The 18574-nt window shown below is 42.6% G+C and overlaps 1 protein-coding gene across 1 annotated transcript in view; it reads right to left on the reverse strand.

The window, feature by feature from the left end:
• The window catches only part of VSNL1 (visinin like 1), a 114294-nt gene that overhangs the window by 53768 nt on the left and 41952 nt on the right, over positions 1-18574 (reverse strand). Inside the window, exon 2 of the mRNA XM_020910122.2 lies at positions 12786-12952. Within this exon, the coding sequence (XP_020765781.1) occupies positions 12786-12947 (162 nt within the window). The 5' untranslated portion in view covers positions 12948-12952. The remainder of the gene's footprint in view (positions 1-12785; positions 12953-18574) is intronic.

Here is an 18574-nt window from a genome sequence, read left to right on the forward strand (position 1 = left end):
CTTCTAGCAGGCGTTGAACAGGCCACAGGAGAGGAAATGATTTCCACAAAGATGGGTCAATGATATCGGATCTCAGCCCCTCTCACCCTTCCAAAGGGTCAGAAAAATCCAGTGATGTAAAAATGGCTTTACATCAAGAGATCCAGATATGATTTTTTACATTCAAGTCCAACCCTGTAAAAGAAATGGACCGTTTCTTCTTCTTTGGCTCTGTTTCCAATTAGAAGTGTATTGTCCTTTTATAATTAACTGAGGAACCACAGATGAAATAACCAACATCCATTGGATCATTGAACAAGTGAGAGAGTTCCAGAAAAACATCTGCTTTATTGACTATGCCAAAGCCTTTGACTGTGTGGATCACAATAAACTGTGGAAAATTCTGAAGGAGATGGGAATACCAGACCACCTGACCTGCCTCTTGAGAAACCTGTATGCAGGTCAGCAAGCAACAGTTAGAACTGGACATGGAACAACAGACTGGTTCCAAACAGGAAAAGGAGTATGTCAAGGCTGTATATTGTCACTCTGCTTATTTAACTTCTATGCTGAATACATCATGAGAAATGCTGGGCTGGAGGAAGCACAAGCTGGAATCAAGATTGCTGGGAGAAATATCAATAATCTCAGATATGCAGATGACACCACCCTTATGGCAGAAAGTGAAGAAGAACTAAAGAGCCTCTTGATGAAAGTGAAAGAGGAGAGTGAAAAAGTTGGCTTAAAACTCAACATTCAGAAAACAAAGATCATGGCATCCTGTCCCATCACTTCATGGCACATAGATGGGGAAACAGTGGAAACAGTGGCTGACTTTATTTTTTTGGGCTCTAAAATCACTGCATATGGTGATTGCAGCCATGAAATTAAAAGAAGCTTGCTCCTTGGAAGGAAAATTATGACAAAGCTGGACAGCATATCAAAAAGCAGAGACATTACTTTGCCCACAAAGGTCCATCTAGTCAAAGCTATGGTTTACCAGTAGTCATGTATGGATGTGAAAGTTGGACTATAAAGAAAGCTGAGCACAGAAGAATTGATGCTTTTGAACTGTGGTGCTGGAGAAGACTCTTGAGAGTCCCTTGGACTGCAAGGAGATCCAACCAGTCCATCCTAAAGGAGATCAGTCCTGGGGGTTCACTGGAAGGACTGATGCTGAGGCTGAAACTCCAATACTTTGGCCCCCTGATGTGAAGAACTGACTCATTGGAAAAGACCTTGATACTGGCAAGATTGAAGGCAGGAGAAGAAGGGGACGACAGGGGATAAGATGGTTGGATGGCATCACCGACTCTGTGGACATGAGTTTGGGTAAACTCTGGGAGTTGGTGATAAACAGGGAGGCATGGCATGCTGCAGTCCCTGGGGTCACAAACGACTGAGCAACTGAACTGGATTAACTGAAGAGAGTAGCTAACAGGAGAGTAGGTTCTTCTGGCTTGAAACCCTCATACAGAGGCTGGAGTTGAGGCAAGTCCTTTTAGATGTTAACTGGAGCGATTAGTAAACGGCTCCTTGGACAGCCCTCCCCCCACACCCCAGGGCTTTTTTTCCTCTTTTGTAAAATGGGGGAAGGGTGGACTCTTTCCAACCTTATCCTGAGGCTTCAGAAGTTGAGGTATTCTCTAAGAGCATTCCTTTGGATGGCATGTCTGCAATGAACACTGCTATCTCTCTAACTGACACCTATCTTATCATGGGAAAGCACAGTCCCAAGGTGTGGAAGCCATTCAACATAATTTCACACACTTTGAGACAGAAGAAGGTTATCACTTCCACTCTTCTGGGATAAATGGTCCCTCTAATGCAAGACATGCAGGAAATAGCTAACTATTCCCTGAGACAGTCTCACCATGATAAAGTATCTTTGCAGTCTTATATGGGACCTTGTTTTCCCAGAACTGTAACTTTATTGTCATCTCTTCCTTGAGATTTCAGACCCCAGCTCTTGTTTACCACATTCATTCAAGCTAAAGTACAGCCTGTATCATGTTGGCAAACATTCCAAGTGGAAATGGATTTCCAGGTTCTCACTAAAAATTACCATGTTCTCACCAGCCCAATCTGGATAGCATTTTGTGTCTTATGTAATGTCTATTTCCCAAAGGAATTAAAATGCTTCTGTATATCGCTCTGTCCAACAAATTTTTAATAAGGCCTGCTCCTAATTACCTCTTATGAACAAGCAGAATCTGAATCCCCAAAAACCGATTACCCAAAAATCTTGAGCCAAGAATGTCATTTTCAAAATGGATTTGAACCAGGTGTTGAGAAGCAATGTTACATTTTATTTTGATAGATATCTGATAGGGGAGCCAGCTCTTGATGCCACAGCCCCAAAGACTGGGCATCTGGAAGCCTTCCCATGCCCAGGTGCTTAAGATCAAGTCCTGATCAGTCTTACCTGGGCAAGGATAGTCACTGTTTACAAAGCGCTTTGGTTGACTCTTATATGACATAAGCAGGCCTCAGAGTAATTCTCCCCATCTGAAAGATGAGGAGTCTGAAGGTCAGAGTGGTTTGTTGACTTACTTAACATTTAAGCATAAGACATTCCCAAGTTCACAAGACCAGCTAACAGAAGAGCCAGGTACAGTTCTAGCCTTCTCATTAAATCACATCACATTTAAATGTGTTCTTGTAAAACACTGACAGCAGTATAGGCTCTGGAGAATGAAGAAGGGTTCTATTTAGAGAGAAGGTGAAAAAAGCTTAGAGTTTTGTTGCAAAGCCATAATGTCTTGAGTTGCATGCAGATGAATCAAAGTTAAAGGAACTCAGAGGAGAAAGAGATTCTTCTGGCTTTGAGGGTAAGGAGATCAAAGGAGGCTCTTCCAGGGCGAGACCGAAGGAGGCAACAGAATGGGCTCTATCTAGAAAGCAGGACTCCATCCTGCGCCAGACTGTGGACTTTGACATACCAACTGGAAAACCAGGCCCCCGGGAGGAAGAGCCCCAGGGCTCTCCGTTGCCTAAAAGAATACCCTAATTATCTGTGTAACCGAATAGAATCATACATTCTATTATGCTTATTGGGTTATGACCACAAGCCTATTGATAATTGTCCACTGTTATGTACCTAGGCTTAAGGCATATGAATCAGTGGTTAACTTTGATTGTATCTTTCTTTTTCCTTTGTTCAGACTAGTTTCAGGGAATTTTAGGGAGGTGGGGTTGGACACATACGCTTAGGGTATATAAGGTTTTCACAAAAACTGGTCTGGGTCCTTGGCTAAGAAGAGACTCTGCCTTGGGCCTGCTGGTGTAATAAACTGCACTCCACTAACTGCATTGTCCTTCTGAGTGAGTTTGTTTCCGGGAACACGTGACTACAACAAGACTTCTGAGCTGGTCTTAGAAGGATGGCTGGGTGTGGCACATACGGCTCACGACAAAGTAGACAGAGCAACCCCAGGTGCTTGCTCCTGAACGTGACCCAGAGGACACAGGAAGCACAGCAAGGAGGGGAGAACGCTGCCTGCAAGGTGGCCCACGTGTCGGACTCTGCTGGCCCCCCTGCAGCCCTGGTCGGGTCTCCTGACTTTCCAACTCCATGGCTTCAAGTGAGGAAACACTATGTCCAAAGTCTGGCTCCTCGGTCATGGAGAATCAAGTGAGCTACCAGGCAGACTGAAGCACTTCAGAGTGATCACAAAGGAGGGGAAGAAAGGAAGGAAGGGAGAAGAGGGGAAGACACCAGAGAGGGGGCCTATGGTGGAGTCCTGGTGGGTATGAGCTTTGTCTTCAACAGGTGGTTTTCCAGATTATCTCAGCAAGTTTCTGCCGAGAGGTTTTGGTGAGTGAGTTTGTTGTGTGCTGTTTCACTGTACTTTTGTCTCAACCTAATTTGTTCAGCCAGATGGGCCTCCTGCTAGCATTATGCAAAGGAGCTCTCAAACACACTAGTTCTTTTTTTTTAAAAATTTCTTTATGTTGGCTTTTGTGATTCTGGTCACTGGGATTTTGGAGTTTCCAGACAGACTGACAGCTCCTCATGTCCAAATCTCAGCTTCAATATCTCCTTCCCACCAGCCCTCCCTGGGCCTTCATGCCTTTCATGGTCTTGATAACAATAGCCCCTGCACCACATGTGTATGTGTTTGTGTGTATATAAAAAACACACACATATATATATATCATACACACACACACACATATATGTATGTATATATTCACCTACCTATTTATAGCAGTTTCCTGGGTGGTACTAATGGCAAAGAATCTACCCGCCAATGAAGGAGACTCAAGAGATGAGGGTTTGACCCCTGGGTTAGGAGGATTCCCTGGAGAAGGAAATGTCAACCACTCTAGTATTCTTGCTTGGGAAATCCCATGGACAGAAGAGCCTGGCAGGCTATAGTCCATGGGGTTGCAAAGAGCCAGACATGATTGAGCAACTGAAAACACACACACACACACACATCTCATACACTCGACCTATAGACTTCTTGATAGGACCAGATCATAAGCACCTGAGGTCAAGAATCTGTGATGTGTTCTGTAGACCCAGAGCCTCCACAGCACCTGGCACATAGGTGCTTAGGAGAATGAATGGCAAGCAGATACATTTCATCCCCACGGGGCCTTCCCATTTTCATGGGGCTCCAGACAAAATATAACTAAATAGTGGGCCCTGAATGAATCAGGAAAGCATCCCCAACAAACTGAAAACAATTTCACAGAGTACAGTCTAGAAACTTTTGTTCTTTTATTGCCTGCAAAGTTTATTTGAAAGTCTAGTATAGAAGGGAGATCTTCCCCATTTGTCTCATATCCATCGAGACCCATAACTCTGCTGTTACGGAAATTAGAATGTTCAGCCTGTCAATGATACAAGTATCTTTGTTGATCCTTAACATTTTCAGACCCTGATGGAAAAGACCCTAATGCTGGGAAAGACTGAAGGCAGGAGGAGAAGGGAATGATGAAGGATGAGATGGTTGGATGGCATCACTGACTCAACGGACGTGAGTTTGAGCAAGCTCCAGAAGTTGGTGATGGACAGGGAAGCCTAGCATGCTGCAGTCCACGGGGTTGCAAAGAGTCGGGCATGACTGAGCGACTGAATGATGACAACATTTTGAGAGCTCACAAAGAACCCTTTATGAGTCTGAGGAAGGGACTTCTCTGGTGGTCCAGTGATTAAAAATCCACCCACCAATGTAGGGGACATGGGTTAGATCCCTGCTCTGAGAGGGTTCCACATGTCACAGAGCAACCAAGCCTGTGTGCCACTACAACTACTGAGCCTGCGAACCTAGAGTCCAGGAACCACGACGACAGAAGCCATTGAAATGAAAAGCCCACGGACTGCAACCAGGGAATAGCCCCTGCTGGCTGTAACTAAAGCCCGCAGATCAATGGGAGACCCAGCACAGCCAAAACTAACTAAATAAAGTAAAACAAATCTGAGGAAGTTATCCCGAGAGTGTAGATGCAAAATTTTAAATTACAGGGTGTATAGAACTTCAGAAATCTATGCCAGGATACTCTCAGGTTAGGCTCTAGGCAAGTGTCTCTCAAAATATGGGTTTTCCTTGATAGGACTATCTTTGAGGTCATATTTCCTTCTAATAGTAGGTTTTTAAACATAAGAGCACAATTTGAGAGTAAACTGCTAAAACCATAAAGCGAATTAGGTGTAATGTGTAATGTTAGTCAATTAGTTGTGTCCGACTCTTTGCGACTCCCTAGACTGGCCCACCAGGCGTCTCTGTCCATGGAATTCTCTAGGCAAGAGTACTGGAGTGGGTTGCCATGCCCTTCTCCAGGAGATCTTCCCAACCCAGTGATCAAACCCAGGTCTCCTGTATTGCAGGCAGATTCTTTACCATTTGAGCTACCCAGGGAGCCCTTTAGTGAGTTAGGTGGTAATGTGTTATTATCTGGAAAATCTCTCATTCTATTAAGATGTCTTTATCATCAAATGTTTAGATGCTCCTGATTCTATGGTAGCATTTTAAAAAAAATTTTGTTTTAATCCTTTTCTCTGGGTAGTTATATCATCAGAATTTTGGGGTCAAGATTTGTATTTCCTAAGTTTTAGGCCCTGACAATTGCTCATTGAATGGAATTTCAATTATATTTTATTGTAAAATGAACATAGTTTTGTGACGTGAAAAGCATTATACCAAAAAGAAAAAAAAATTCCAGCTCTACCAGGTCATGAGATTACCAAAGGCAAGACTCAAGACAGAGAACATGTTACAGAAAGCATAAAGGAAATGGGCCTTGAATGACTAAATGAATAGATAAACCCACTCTTTGAAGGATAAGCTGCAAGGGTATATTCTAATAACCAAGTTACAGGAACTTTTCAGGAAATGACCACTTGGATGGACACATGGAATCACTAGGCAAGAACTCTTCTGTTATATGTAAATAAGTTTTACTAAAATTCAAACAGTGGCTCAGGAGAATTGGGCTAGACCTCAGGTGGTACTAGTGGTAAAGAATCTGCCTGCTAATGCAGGACATGCAAGAGATGCAGGTTCAATCCCCAGATCAGGAAGATCAACTGGAGAAGGAATAGTACTTCATTCCAGTATTCTTGCCTGGAAAATTCCATGGACAGAGGAGCCTGGCCCGCTACAGTCCATGAGATCACAAAGAGTTGGACATGACCGAGCAACTGAGCACAGAACAGAACCAGAGGAACAATCTTTGGCTATTTAGTTACCTCTGAGAATGCATCTCTTTCTCCATCTGCAAAATGATATGCAGTAGAGACTGAGCAGGTAGAAGCCGGTGGAGGTGTGGGGGACAGGACACCGAGTGGTTAGCGGGACTGAATATAGAAGATCTGGAACACCACGCCTTATTCTGCCTGGTAGCAGGGAGCTGGGAAAGGCCACCGTCTTGGAGAAAATACAGAACTCAGTGGCTAAGAAACTCAGGGCCGGGGATGTAGCCTTGTGGTGGGTCCTTCTACTCTGGAAACATGGTAGAAAACACTATTTGATTCAGGCTCATTTTCCTATCGAACCTCCACAGAACCTCACTTCCTCCTCTATAGACCGTTCTATGCTGCCACTGCCTTTGGCACTGGACATAAAACCTATTTTCCACCTTGGTTCCCTGAGAAGAAATGAGCGGATCATCTATCACGACGGCAAAAACATCTTGTAATAGGTTGCAAGTCATTTTCACTTCCTTTCTTTCCTTTGGGACTTCACCACTGAGGTGGACAGGATGGGGTTTATTATTTTCATCATGTAGATAAGGAAACAGATTCAGAGAGGCAGAGATCTGGCAAATGTAGCACAGCTAGGATTGAATCTCAGGTCTGTCAGATTCTAAATCCCATGATTTTTTAAAACTTATTCTCTCTTTTTTTTTTTTTAAATTGGAGTATAGTTGCTTTATAATGTTGTGTTAGTTTCTGCTGAATAATGAAATGCATCAGTTATATGTCTGCATATATCTCTTCCCTCTTGGGCGTCCCTCTCAGCCCACGCCCTATCCCATCCATCTATGCTGTCACAGAGCACTGAGCTGAGCTCCTTGTGCTATATAGCAGGTTTCCACTATCTGTTTTACACATGGCAGTGCACACGTGTCAAATACTATGTATTAACGCATGTGAGAGCCAAAGAATTGATGCTTTTGAATTGCACTGGAGAAGACTCTTGAGAGTCCCCTGAACTGCAAGGAAGTCAAACCAGTCAATCCTAAAGGAAATCAATCATGAATATTCATTGCTGATGTGACTGGTGCTGAAGCTGAAGTTCCAATACTTTGGCCACTGACGGGAAGAGCTGACTCATTGGAAAAGACCCTGATGCTGGGAAAGATTGAGGGCAGGAGGAGAAGGGGACGACAGAGGATGAGATGGTTAGACAGCATCACCAACTCAACGCACATGAGTTTTGAGCAAACTCTGGGAGATGTTGGAGGATAGAGGAGCCTGGCGTGCTATATAGTCATGGGGTCGCAAAGAGATGACTTAGTGACTGAACAAGTGGAATCAAGAAAAATGGTACAGATAAAGCTATTTGCACTGCATTAATTAACTTCTTACTTTAACATGCCATCATGAAATTACATCTCCCTTCCGCTCATGCCCCAACAACATGCATCAGTGTCATTCTGCCTTGGCTTGTGGTTAACTGTGTCTCTACAATTAGCTTCTGAGTTCCTGCGGAGCAGGCAGGACTATCCTTTAGCCACTTCTCTATGCCTCTACCACAAGGCTTCCTGAAAAGGAGATACACAGCCAACGTTTATTATTTACAGGTCACGCACCAAACACTGATGCTTGCTCTGTGGCAGGCCCTGTGCTAGCCACCAGGTCTTATGTTAATGGAAGTGAGCTGACTGTCCCCTATAATAGTGGTCCCTAACTTTTTTGGCACCAGTGACAGTTTTTGTGGAAGACAATTCTTCTATGGACTGGGGAGGAGGTGGGGTGGGGATTATTTCAGGACTAATTAAGTGCATTACATTTATCGCATACTTTATTTCTATTATCAATACTTTCTATTATTGTTACATCAGCTCCACTGCAGATCATCAGGCATTAAATCCTAGAGATTGGGGTCTCCTGCTCTACAGAACTGATGAATGATTCCTGCAAAACTGTGCCCCATAGGGTTAACAGAAATCCTTGACTTCTACAGAACAGCAGATAAGGGAACAGATTGTTAAACAACAACAACAACAACAACAACAACAACCCTGCTTGTAACCTGCCTTTACTGATTAAGCTTGCTTTGGTGTTTTTTTTTTTTCTTTAATTGCATACCCTCCAAGTTTCACATAGCGAGGTAATATATCACAACACTACTTAACCACTCCTATAGATAACTCCTCTGATGTCTGGGCCCAACAATGGGCACTTAGGCTGTTTTCCAGAAACCTGGCATCAATTCCTGTCTAGTCAGGCTGAGGAAAGCAGGGAGGGACCACTGACCCTAAAACTGGGCCTGCACAGTTGTCTGATGAGTGACTTTTTGATGTCAGAAGGCCAAACTCTCCACCCACAGGTCTTGCTAAAGCACCTCCATTTTTGAACACGCGTCCCATGAAGAAGCATGTAACCCAGACACCTGCACGAATGCTGATAACTCACCTTTTCTCTACCTCCCATCACCTTGCCCCAGGCCTCAGACAACCTCGCTTCTTTATATATAAATATCTCACACCCTTTGCCTTCAAGGAAGTGGATCTGAGATTCCTTCTCCTGTCTCCTTGCTTGGCTGTTTTGTGAATCAGCTCCTTGGTTAGCTGCCTTGAGTCAGCTCTTTCCCTGCTACAAACCTCAGCATCTAAGCGTTTGGCTTGCCATGTGTCAGGCAAATGAGCCTCGTTCAGTTAACATGAGCCACAAACCAGGAAGGACCATGTCCAGCCCTGTGTTTTTCACATCCCATTCCAGCAGTTTGTACAGTGGAGGGACTTGGAGGAAGGGTGATGAGAGGCTGCCAAGAGAATCCAGGGGACAGGCAGGGCCATGTGCAGCTGGGCGAGTCAGGGTGCCCATCTTTAATGTCTGTCCTGATAGCCACTCTTCTTGTGACACTGGGAAAATTATCTACTTTTTCTGAACTTCAGTTTTGGACAGTTCTAAAGAGAGACTGGATGGAATTTCTTTATATTTGCATACAAAGTCTTTTGAAGTTCAGGGTTTGTGGTTCCTGGCCTTGCAGGGGGCGGGTGGGGGGGCCTCTCTGGTTACCCTGCTCCACCCCATGCTCTCATCACAGCTGACTCTACAACAGTGAGGTGACTCTCCTGAAGCCTAAAAGGGGTCAGGTCAGTAACATTAAATGTGCCAGGCCGACCTCAGAGATAGAGGGCAGAGGCCACCGGCGGCTTTTCTCATTCAGCTGGATTCCAGGATTCAGCTGAAGACAGAAGCAACTATTGGAAAATGCCTATTGACCAAGATAAAGACTGCCTTGGTGAACATTTGTACTTTTAAGCAGTATTAAGGGAAGAGTTTTCTTCCCAGCCCTTCTCCTGGGCCTTCATTACATAAACCACACCTTTCTCTGTTATTCTCCTTTCTAACCTATCAGACCTGTCTTTCTTTCTTTTCTTCTTTTTCCCTGTAGAAAGAAGTGGCATATTTCCTCTGTGATTCTTTTTTTGTATTTTGTCCTTGGACAACTCTCAAAGGAGAGGAAGACTTTGCCTATTTTCTGACTATTTGATAACCAGAGCAGCGGCTGAGTTTAAATACGGTTGTTAAGAATCTGCCAAGAATCTAAACTCCATCTACCAGGATAAAACTTAAACTTCTTGGAAAAAAGTCTACTCTGGGGTGGACTGGGGGAGGTAGAAACGGGGGCTGATGTTGGTCCATATACATCCATAAAACGGAGGGATGTTTGATGTTTAACACGCTCCTCCCTTATCTTGAGGTGGATTTTATTTTCAGTGTGGAGTCCCTCCAGCATGTAAATAAAATACTTCATTTCCTGCATTTGAACTATTTCTTCAAAGGCAAAATTGCTCTCCCTGTAAACAAATAGTGAGAAGCGAGGTGCACAGAGCTCTCTTAAACACAGAGTGACAGACTGCATGACCTTTCCTGTTAGGAAAGTGGCTTTGACAAATCTCATTTATTTGTACTTTCCTTGGGGCTGAGGGAAGACAATGTGGAGGCACAGGCTCACTGTTGTAATAAAACGATAGAAGATGTGACTTTGAAAGCTATGGAGAGTGGGATAAAAATTTAGGAAAATGACCATCACATTTCTGTGCAAAAGCAATTTATATCTACTTATGTCAATGATAAATGCATTTCTCAGTGCTTCCATATAGAAGATCTCTACACGCTAAAACCAATGGCTCAGATCATCTTAGAAATGTCACAGTGATCTTATAACATGCACACCTGCCACGTTTTGTCCTTTCTACACACATGCAAAGAGAGAATTTTATAGATACCTCGCGCTCTCAGGGGGTCAGCACTGGATTCATGATACTCATGGATTCTTGACATTCACTAGTGGTCCATCCTTATTGCATTAATAAAATTAATAATTTAATAAGCAACTGCAAACCCAGCCCCCAAAGCTGTGGCTAAGACTCTGACACAATCTGTATCTAATCACATGGCTAAACTTCCATCTCACCCCTTGCCTCTTTTGCATGGGAGGCAACCTTCGGTTTTAATCCTGTCTTCATCATTCTCTCGCTTTCTTTTTTGTGTGATTTTATTGCTTTTATTTGTAGTTCCATAAAATATATTTTTATCTTATCTGTGTTTAAAATATTTTGGGACTGACTTTCAGCACGTAATGTTTCAGTGTTGCTGAAGTTCAACTGTTTGGCTGACTGTGTGAGAATACCACAGTTTATTTTCCACTCTCCTTTTGATGGGCATTCGGGTTGTTTCCTGGTTTTGCTTTTGTGAGCGGTGCAGCTATGAGCATTCTTATGTATATCTTTTTTATATGCACAGGATGGTATTGCTGGAGCAAAGGCTACGTGAGATGTTCAACTTCAGGAGAGAATGACAATGTTTAATATTTTATATAATCATCCCAACACACATACATGCATGTAGATGGTTCATATTGCTCAAACTGGTATTCACTGCATTTAAATGATAAGAGCACTATTATATATTGGTATTTTAGTGAGAAAAAATTAAAAGAAAAACAATGCGTTTTTTCCACAAGCCTCAAATTATCCAAGTATAAATAAAACGGAATGTCTTAGATCATGCCAAATCTAGAACCAATACAACTGATAAACTCAGAAAAACCGAAACAACATCACTGCTATAAAAATACCTTTCATGGAATGGTTTTGTCTACTGTCCATGGCTTCTGTGGTGGCTCAGTGGTAAAGAATCTGCCTGCCAATGCAGGAGACAAGGGTTGGATCCCTGGGTTGGGAAGACCCCCTAGAGAAGGAATTGGCAACCCACTCCAGTATTCTTGCCTGGGAAATCCCAAGGACAGAGGAGCCTGGTAGGCTATAGTCCATGGGGTTATAAAAGAGTTGGACCTGATTTAGTCACTAAACAACAACAGGGGAATTTTAACTTCTAAACAGAAAATGCTGGAAATAATTCATATTTTAGAACTTGATAAAATGATAGAAGACCATCCATGCTGACCTTAATATACATCAGAACTCCCTACTTCCTTTTAAATTCAAAGCTTTGGGGATCTATATACTTTTCTTATCTGTAAATAAAGGAACCTTTGTTGCAAAAGCCGTCCCATGCACTTCCTCTTTAACTGAGGTGTGCTGTGTTGGGATTAGTTGCTTAGTCATGTCTGACTCTTTGCGACCCCCTGGACTTAGCCCGTCAGGCTCCTCTGTCCATGCGGATCCCCCAGGCAAGCATGCTGGAGTGGGTTGCCATGCCCTCCTTCAGAGGATCTTCTGAACCCAGAAATCAAACCGGGGTCTCTGCATTGCAAGCGGATTCTTTACCAGCTAAGCTACCAGGGAAGCTGGAGAAACGCATAGATACCTTTAACAAGCCAAACAATGCAATTAGCTGCTTATCCATAATCATAAGCAAACACTGTTATCTGAGATTTTTACTCTTCTTTACCAGATGCTGTCAAAGTCTGAACTCTGTTTGGTGTTTTGATTGAACAATTACTCTTCTGGTTCAGAAATTGCTTGACTTACCTCTGGAACAAAACACATTCCTTTACATTTTTAAAAAAATGACCATTTTTCTTTTGGGGTGAAAAACCACCAGAGTTGAAACAAATAGGCTACTTGGAGTTATAATTCCATGTGAAGCTATAGTTGATGAAGAGAAGGTTTTCTGGCCTGAAAAATTTTTTTAAGAAGGTTGAAAAACAACTTACCTTCACATAGAGCTGCTGAAATTCCTCGAGATTCAGTCTCCCGCTTGGACAGTCCTTGAGAAATCCTTTGTACCACTGCTTGAGTTCATGCTCATTAAACTCTGTGCTCTTCACCAGGTCCTCCATCACTTCGGGGGCCAGTTTGCTATTCTGTTTCCCCATTCTGCCTGAAGAAAAGCAAATTAATGCAATTAGTGCTGTGGCTGTGATCATTTCAAGCTTGATTAGGAGCCAAGCTAGAGCTCTGAGCAGTCCCTTGGTTGGAAGTCCCTCCAGTGTGTCTGATCAGTCTACCCAAGTCTGTTTCCTTCTATTTGATATTCTAGAAAAGAGATGCATGAAAAAGACTTCTCAAAAGGCTATTGACTTCATCTTCCTTCATCATGTGTCGTCTTTTACACACATTGACTCCCACAAGGAAATCCAATCATCTCCTTTTATGCTCTTCAGGTAAAGTATATGGAAACTGTTTATAATCTCATTTTATGAATTATGATTCCTTAGCACTTACTGCCCAGATACCTAATTCTGCATTTAGTTTGCAGGGTTACTAAGTGGGGCTATTGACAAGAACAATAAGAAAGCTTTATAGGCAAATTATCAAAAAATGGCTTTGAAAACATGATCAGCAATGGTGGTTGTTCTAATTCTAAAATGTCTGCTGTTTTTTCTTTTTCAAATGGAAATAGCTCATTTTTACTAGTCACATTAACTTTCTATTTCTCTTCTCATCTTCAGAGACTTCCTACAACATTGCCTTCAGTGTTGACAACCTCTGGGTGGCTTTTTAAAAAAAAATTGGTTAGTGAATTTCAGTTGATATAGTTTCATTCTTTTATTATTACTGCTAGTAAGTAAAAATAATAGTGCATAAAGTAAAATATAAAATATATCAATCACATGTCAGGTTGTGTGACCAACATCACTCTCGTGTAGGTAGGCAGAGCCTAGATTTAGAGTTATCCCTGATTTGGCCATTTATCTTGTGTGCTGCTTAGAGAAATATTAGTTATCTGCTTTATCTTCAATTTCTTTCCCAATAAAGCACACATTTAAAAAAACAAAAAAACTCTTTCAGATTTACTGTGATGGCTAATTAAGAAATAAGTAGGTAAACAAAGACCAAAAATTATTCCAAAATTAGTGAAGGAAAATTAAAGATGATTTAAACTTTTCCCCTTTAATGTTGTTGTTTTGTAACAAAAAGGAATGAAAACAAAACAAATCAACCAGAGTGATTTAAAAATCAAGTTAGACTTGAAAATATGAGGGGTCACCAGAACAAGAAAGGTATCACAAGATCTTTAAAGTTCTGTTAGAGGAGATAGAGGTTTAGAAGAATTTACCCAAGCAGACCTAGCCCTTTTATGTGCTGGAGACAAATTCTTTACCAGGCCTTCAGCAAGTCTACACTTGCAATAGCCCAAGAGGTATAATCTTACCACATACCTTGTTGTTGTTATTATTTTACCTTCTTCTAAAACAGATTCCACACCCATTGTCAGTAGCCTGCCCTAACACTGCACAATTCTTTCATTGTAATGAAACCAAACCACTTCTGCTGCTTTCAGGAGAAGATTTCCTCTTGGGAAGAATATGACACAGTAAAAAAATGCTGTTAAGATGGCTATTTGCTTTCAAATGCTTCTGTTTGAGAAAAGGCCCTGAGGATCAGCAACAATGACCTCCGAAATTTCTCTACTTATTTTTGCTCTTAATTTCAAGTTCCAAGTCTCTTATTAGCAACTGTCTCTTAATTATAAGTTTCTGTGGGATTCCACAGCTGGATATGGAAATCAAGTGGGTACTCAGGTGTCAGATTTAATTAATCTGGGTAAGAAAACGGTAATTCATGGTTTTCTTGATAATCAAAAGATGTATTACCCAACCTTTCAGTACTTCTCTTTGCTCTTTTCAGTAGAGAAGTACAAATTGTCATTTTTGAACTAGAATCTCACCTAATAATAATAGCTACTGAACCCTGACAGTGGCTGGGGGGTAGACAGTATGCCGAACACTTCATAAACTTGATCTCTAGCCCCATGACAACTGAACAAGTGATTAGAGTGGCTTTCTTATACAAGTCATACAACCAGAGCCAGAATTTGAACCTGGAACTATAAGGAAGACATCAGTGCCCAACTACAGAGAGATAGGTGGTTGGAAGATATTTCAGGAGAAGGAACAGGAGCAGAAGCAGGAAGGTTTGAATCAGTGTCTTTTGGCGCTGAAAGAAGGGATGAGAGAGCAATCACTTTGCCAGGCTCTTGTTTTGAAAAGCCTGTTAGATTTGCCAAAACCACAATCTCAGAAGTGAGTTTATGTGAATGATGAGAAATGGATTAACTGTGATTAAAAACCTCTCCCAAGGGCCTTTAGAAGGTCAACAGTGTGTTAGCTTCTCTCTTGAGCAAGAACACTTGGATTCTCCAAGGATCACTGTGATGCCTTAAACTGTTCAGTTGACCCAGGAGAGGATGGCCTCTTACACACAAGGGGAACACCATTAGCGCCATGAATCACAGTTTTGGAGACTCAAATACATAACCTCATGCAACTTGGTTATGGGTCATGGTCAGTATCATCACTCAGGTGTGCCAGGAAATAAGTGAATCATATAGAAAATCAAGTTCTGGCCTGAATCTGAGCAGCTTACCACTGCCCTTCTCAGGTTTGGATTAGCAATCCTCACTGGGTTCTCTGACTGTAGCCTGCCTTCTGCATGGCTGCTTGACAGCATTTCTGAAATGCAAACCTCAACATCTGATCTTCTCCCTAAAACCCTCAGCAGCCCTCCATTGTCTACAGGATGTAGCCCCAGCTTGCTAGCATGGCACAATCCTGCCTATTCATAAACTCATTTTCTGCCATCCTGTCTTTTCATTTCACATGCCAGCAATAATCAACTGTTACAGGTCCCAGGACTTGCATGCTTCTACACATTCATGCTTGGCATGTGCTGTTTCTTTTCCTGGAATATCATCCTCCTTTGTCTGCTCAGCATACTTCTTTAAGTACTCAGTTTCACATACCACCTCGTCTGTGAAATCTTTGTGGACTTTCTAAGGCTTTCCAAAGGACTTTCCTTTGTCCTAGGCATCTCCCTTCCCTTATAAAAGCTTCCAAGATCATTATTTCTCTACTGGATTGTTAGTTGCTTGAGAGGACTGCTTTTTTTATTTAATCTTTGCAGCCTGGTACCTCATACTAGGGACGACAGAGGATGAGATGGCTGGATGGCATCTCCAAATCAATGGGCATGAGTTTGAGTAAACTCCGGGAGTTGGTAATGGACAGGGAGGCCTGGTGTGCTACGATTCATGGGGTCGCAAAGAGTCGGACACGACTGAGCGACTGAATTGAACTGAACTGAACTGAACCTCACACTAGATGCTCAACAAATATTTTTGAGGGAGTGAATGAAGGATACATGAGCCACTATAAAGGAGCTGGTCACTGGTCTTCATTAAGTTATGGGATTTGGTATGTTTCTTTCTGGGAAAATCAGCCTCATAATAATCTATACATGAGGAAAGTTAGTGCAACCATAAGTATAAACATAGGGTGCAGATGGCAGATGGGAGGAATATTTCATTTAACTGTATAGAAAACAGCCTGCCCTTCTAAGAGATTGTTTCCTTGTCTGTCTTCATCATTACATTCTACATTGCTTGAAGGCAGGGCCTGTGCCTTTGTCTTAGTATCCTCAGTATTCAGTACAAAGATGGTGCTTAGTTATACGGTTTTTCCAGTAGTCATGTTTGGATGTGAGAGTTGGACCATGAACAAGGCTAAGCACCAAAGAATTGATGCTTTCGAATTGTGGTGCTGGAGAAGAATCTTGAGAGTCCTTTGGACTGCAAGGAGATCCAACCAGTCATTCATAGAGGAAATCAATCCTGAATATTCATTGGAAGGACTGATGCTGAAGCTGAAGCTCTGATACTTTGGTTACCTGATGCAAAGAGCTGACTCACTGGAAAAGATCCTGATGCTGGGAAAGACTGAAGGCAAAAGGAGAACGGGATGGCAAAGGATGAGATGGTTAGATAGCATCACCAACTCAATAGGCATTAGTTTGAGCAAACTCCAGGAGATAGTGAGGACAGGGAAGCCTGGTGAGCTGCAGTTCACGGGGTCTGAAAGAGCTGGACATGACTTAGCCACTGAACAGCAACAACCATACTGGAGTTGCAATGATGTGGGCCAAGTAGTCTCTTTCATTATGAGATTGGGATGAAAGGAAGGGTAAAAAGGATAGTAAAGCTTAACATGTTCCCTGAAGCTTCCATGACCTAATGGGGAGTATTTATCCTCGCTCTGTTTCTAGTTAAATCTGTGATGTTGGCCAAGATCCTTTCCTCCTCTGTTATTCAGTTTCTTCAACTGAAAAATGAGTGAGTTGGACAAGATAATCTTTAAGGTCCTTTTAATCCCACCGTTCACTGATTGCAACATAAGTTTTTTAAGTATGAAAATACACAGAATTCCATCGGCTTGTTTCTAAAGAGTCAAGGCATGTTGGCTCTGTGGATTCTTTACCTGAAAGCCAGTCGGTATTTGAGAGTTTGTTACCTAAGAAGCGAGGGAACAGAAACAGGAGTGTATTATTTTTAGGCTAGGGCTCCAGGCTATAAGATAAAGGGCAGCCCAGCCCCAAAGCAAATCACTCCTCATGGTTTGAGTTATCATAGAGAACGATTTGGCGCTAGGCACAAAATGGGACTGGTGGAAGGGTTCTGATGGGCAAGAGAAGACCACCAGTAACAGACCCATGGGCAAGGCACCAAAGTGCAAATGATAACCAGAAAAGACCATGTTTTTATACACTAAGCTTGCAAAAGGCTTTTGTGTAACAATATTTACCCACATAACAATGCTGTTTCGAAGAGATAATTATCATCCCTTTTATTGGTGAGGAGTTTGAAGCTCCTTAGAAAGATGAAGTAATTCACCTTAGCTCCACAGCTAGTAAAGCATGAAAAGTGAAAGTCGCTCAGTCGTGTCTGACTCTTTGCGATCCCATGGACTGACTATACAGGCCATGGAATTCTCCAGGCCAGAACACTGCCTTTCCCTTCTCCAGGAGATCTTCCCAACCCAGGGATCAAACCCAGGTCTCCCGCATTGCAGGCAGATTCTTTACCAGCTGAGCTACAAGTACAGAGTAAATGGGTTGTCTCAAACTCCACTGGTTTCCAGATTGTCATCTCTTACCTGGATACTGCAACCACCTCTCAACTGATCTTCCTGTCTTGCAATTGGCCACTTCTCATCCATTTCCTACCCTGTCTGGATAACAGGTTTCTAGCACAGAAGAGGTGAGACATGTAAGAATGCTCTAAGGAGTGAACTGGGAAACTTCCTGGAAGGGGGAAGAGAACCCCAGAAGGCCTGAGAAGCTCCCATGACCATCTTTCCTCCACAGACCCTTTTGGTCTTGAAGAGGATTCAAATTAAATATATTTTTGTGTGGTGTGTGTGTGTGTGTGTGTGTGTGTTTGTGTGTGCGTGTATTGCCCTGAACCTGTCCCCTGCCTACTCTGACATCTAAGCCCAGCTTCTCAGGTCACACCAAGGCTTGCTGTGTGCATTGAGGCACCCAGAATAGCACACTTGGCTTCGCAGGAACCTGGCCATCAGCCTTGCTGAATCTTGGTGAGACTCATGTAAAGACTGGGGGGTTGAGATGGGGATGGGGCCACCTCACATGCAGGTGGACAGCAGGATGAGCACCATTGATAGGGAAATAGTCCTGGAAATAGAGTTCAGACAGGAGGATGAAAGAT

This window comes from Odocoileus virginianus, chromosome 2, assembly GCF_023699985.2.
Source record: "Odocoileus virginianus isolate 20LAN1187 ecotype Illinois chromosome 2, Ovbor_1.2, whole genome shotgun sequence".
Lineage (NCBI taxonomy): Eukaryota > Metazoa > Chordata > Mammalia > Artiodactyla > Cervidae > Odocoileus > Odocoileus virginianus.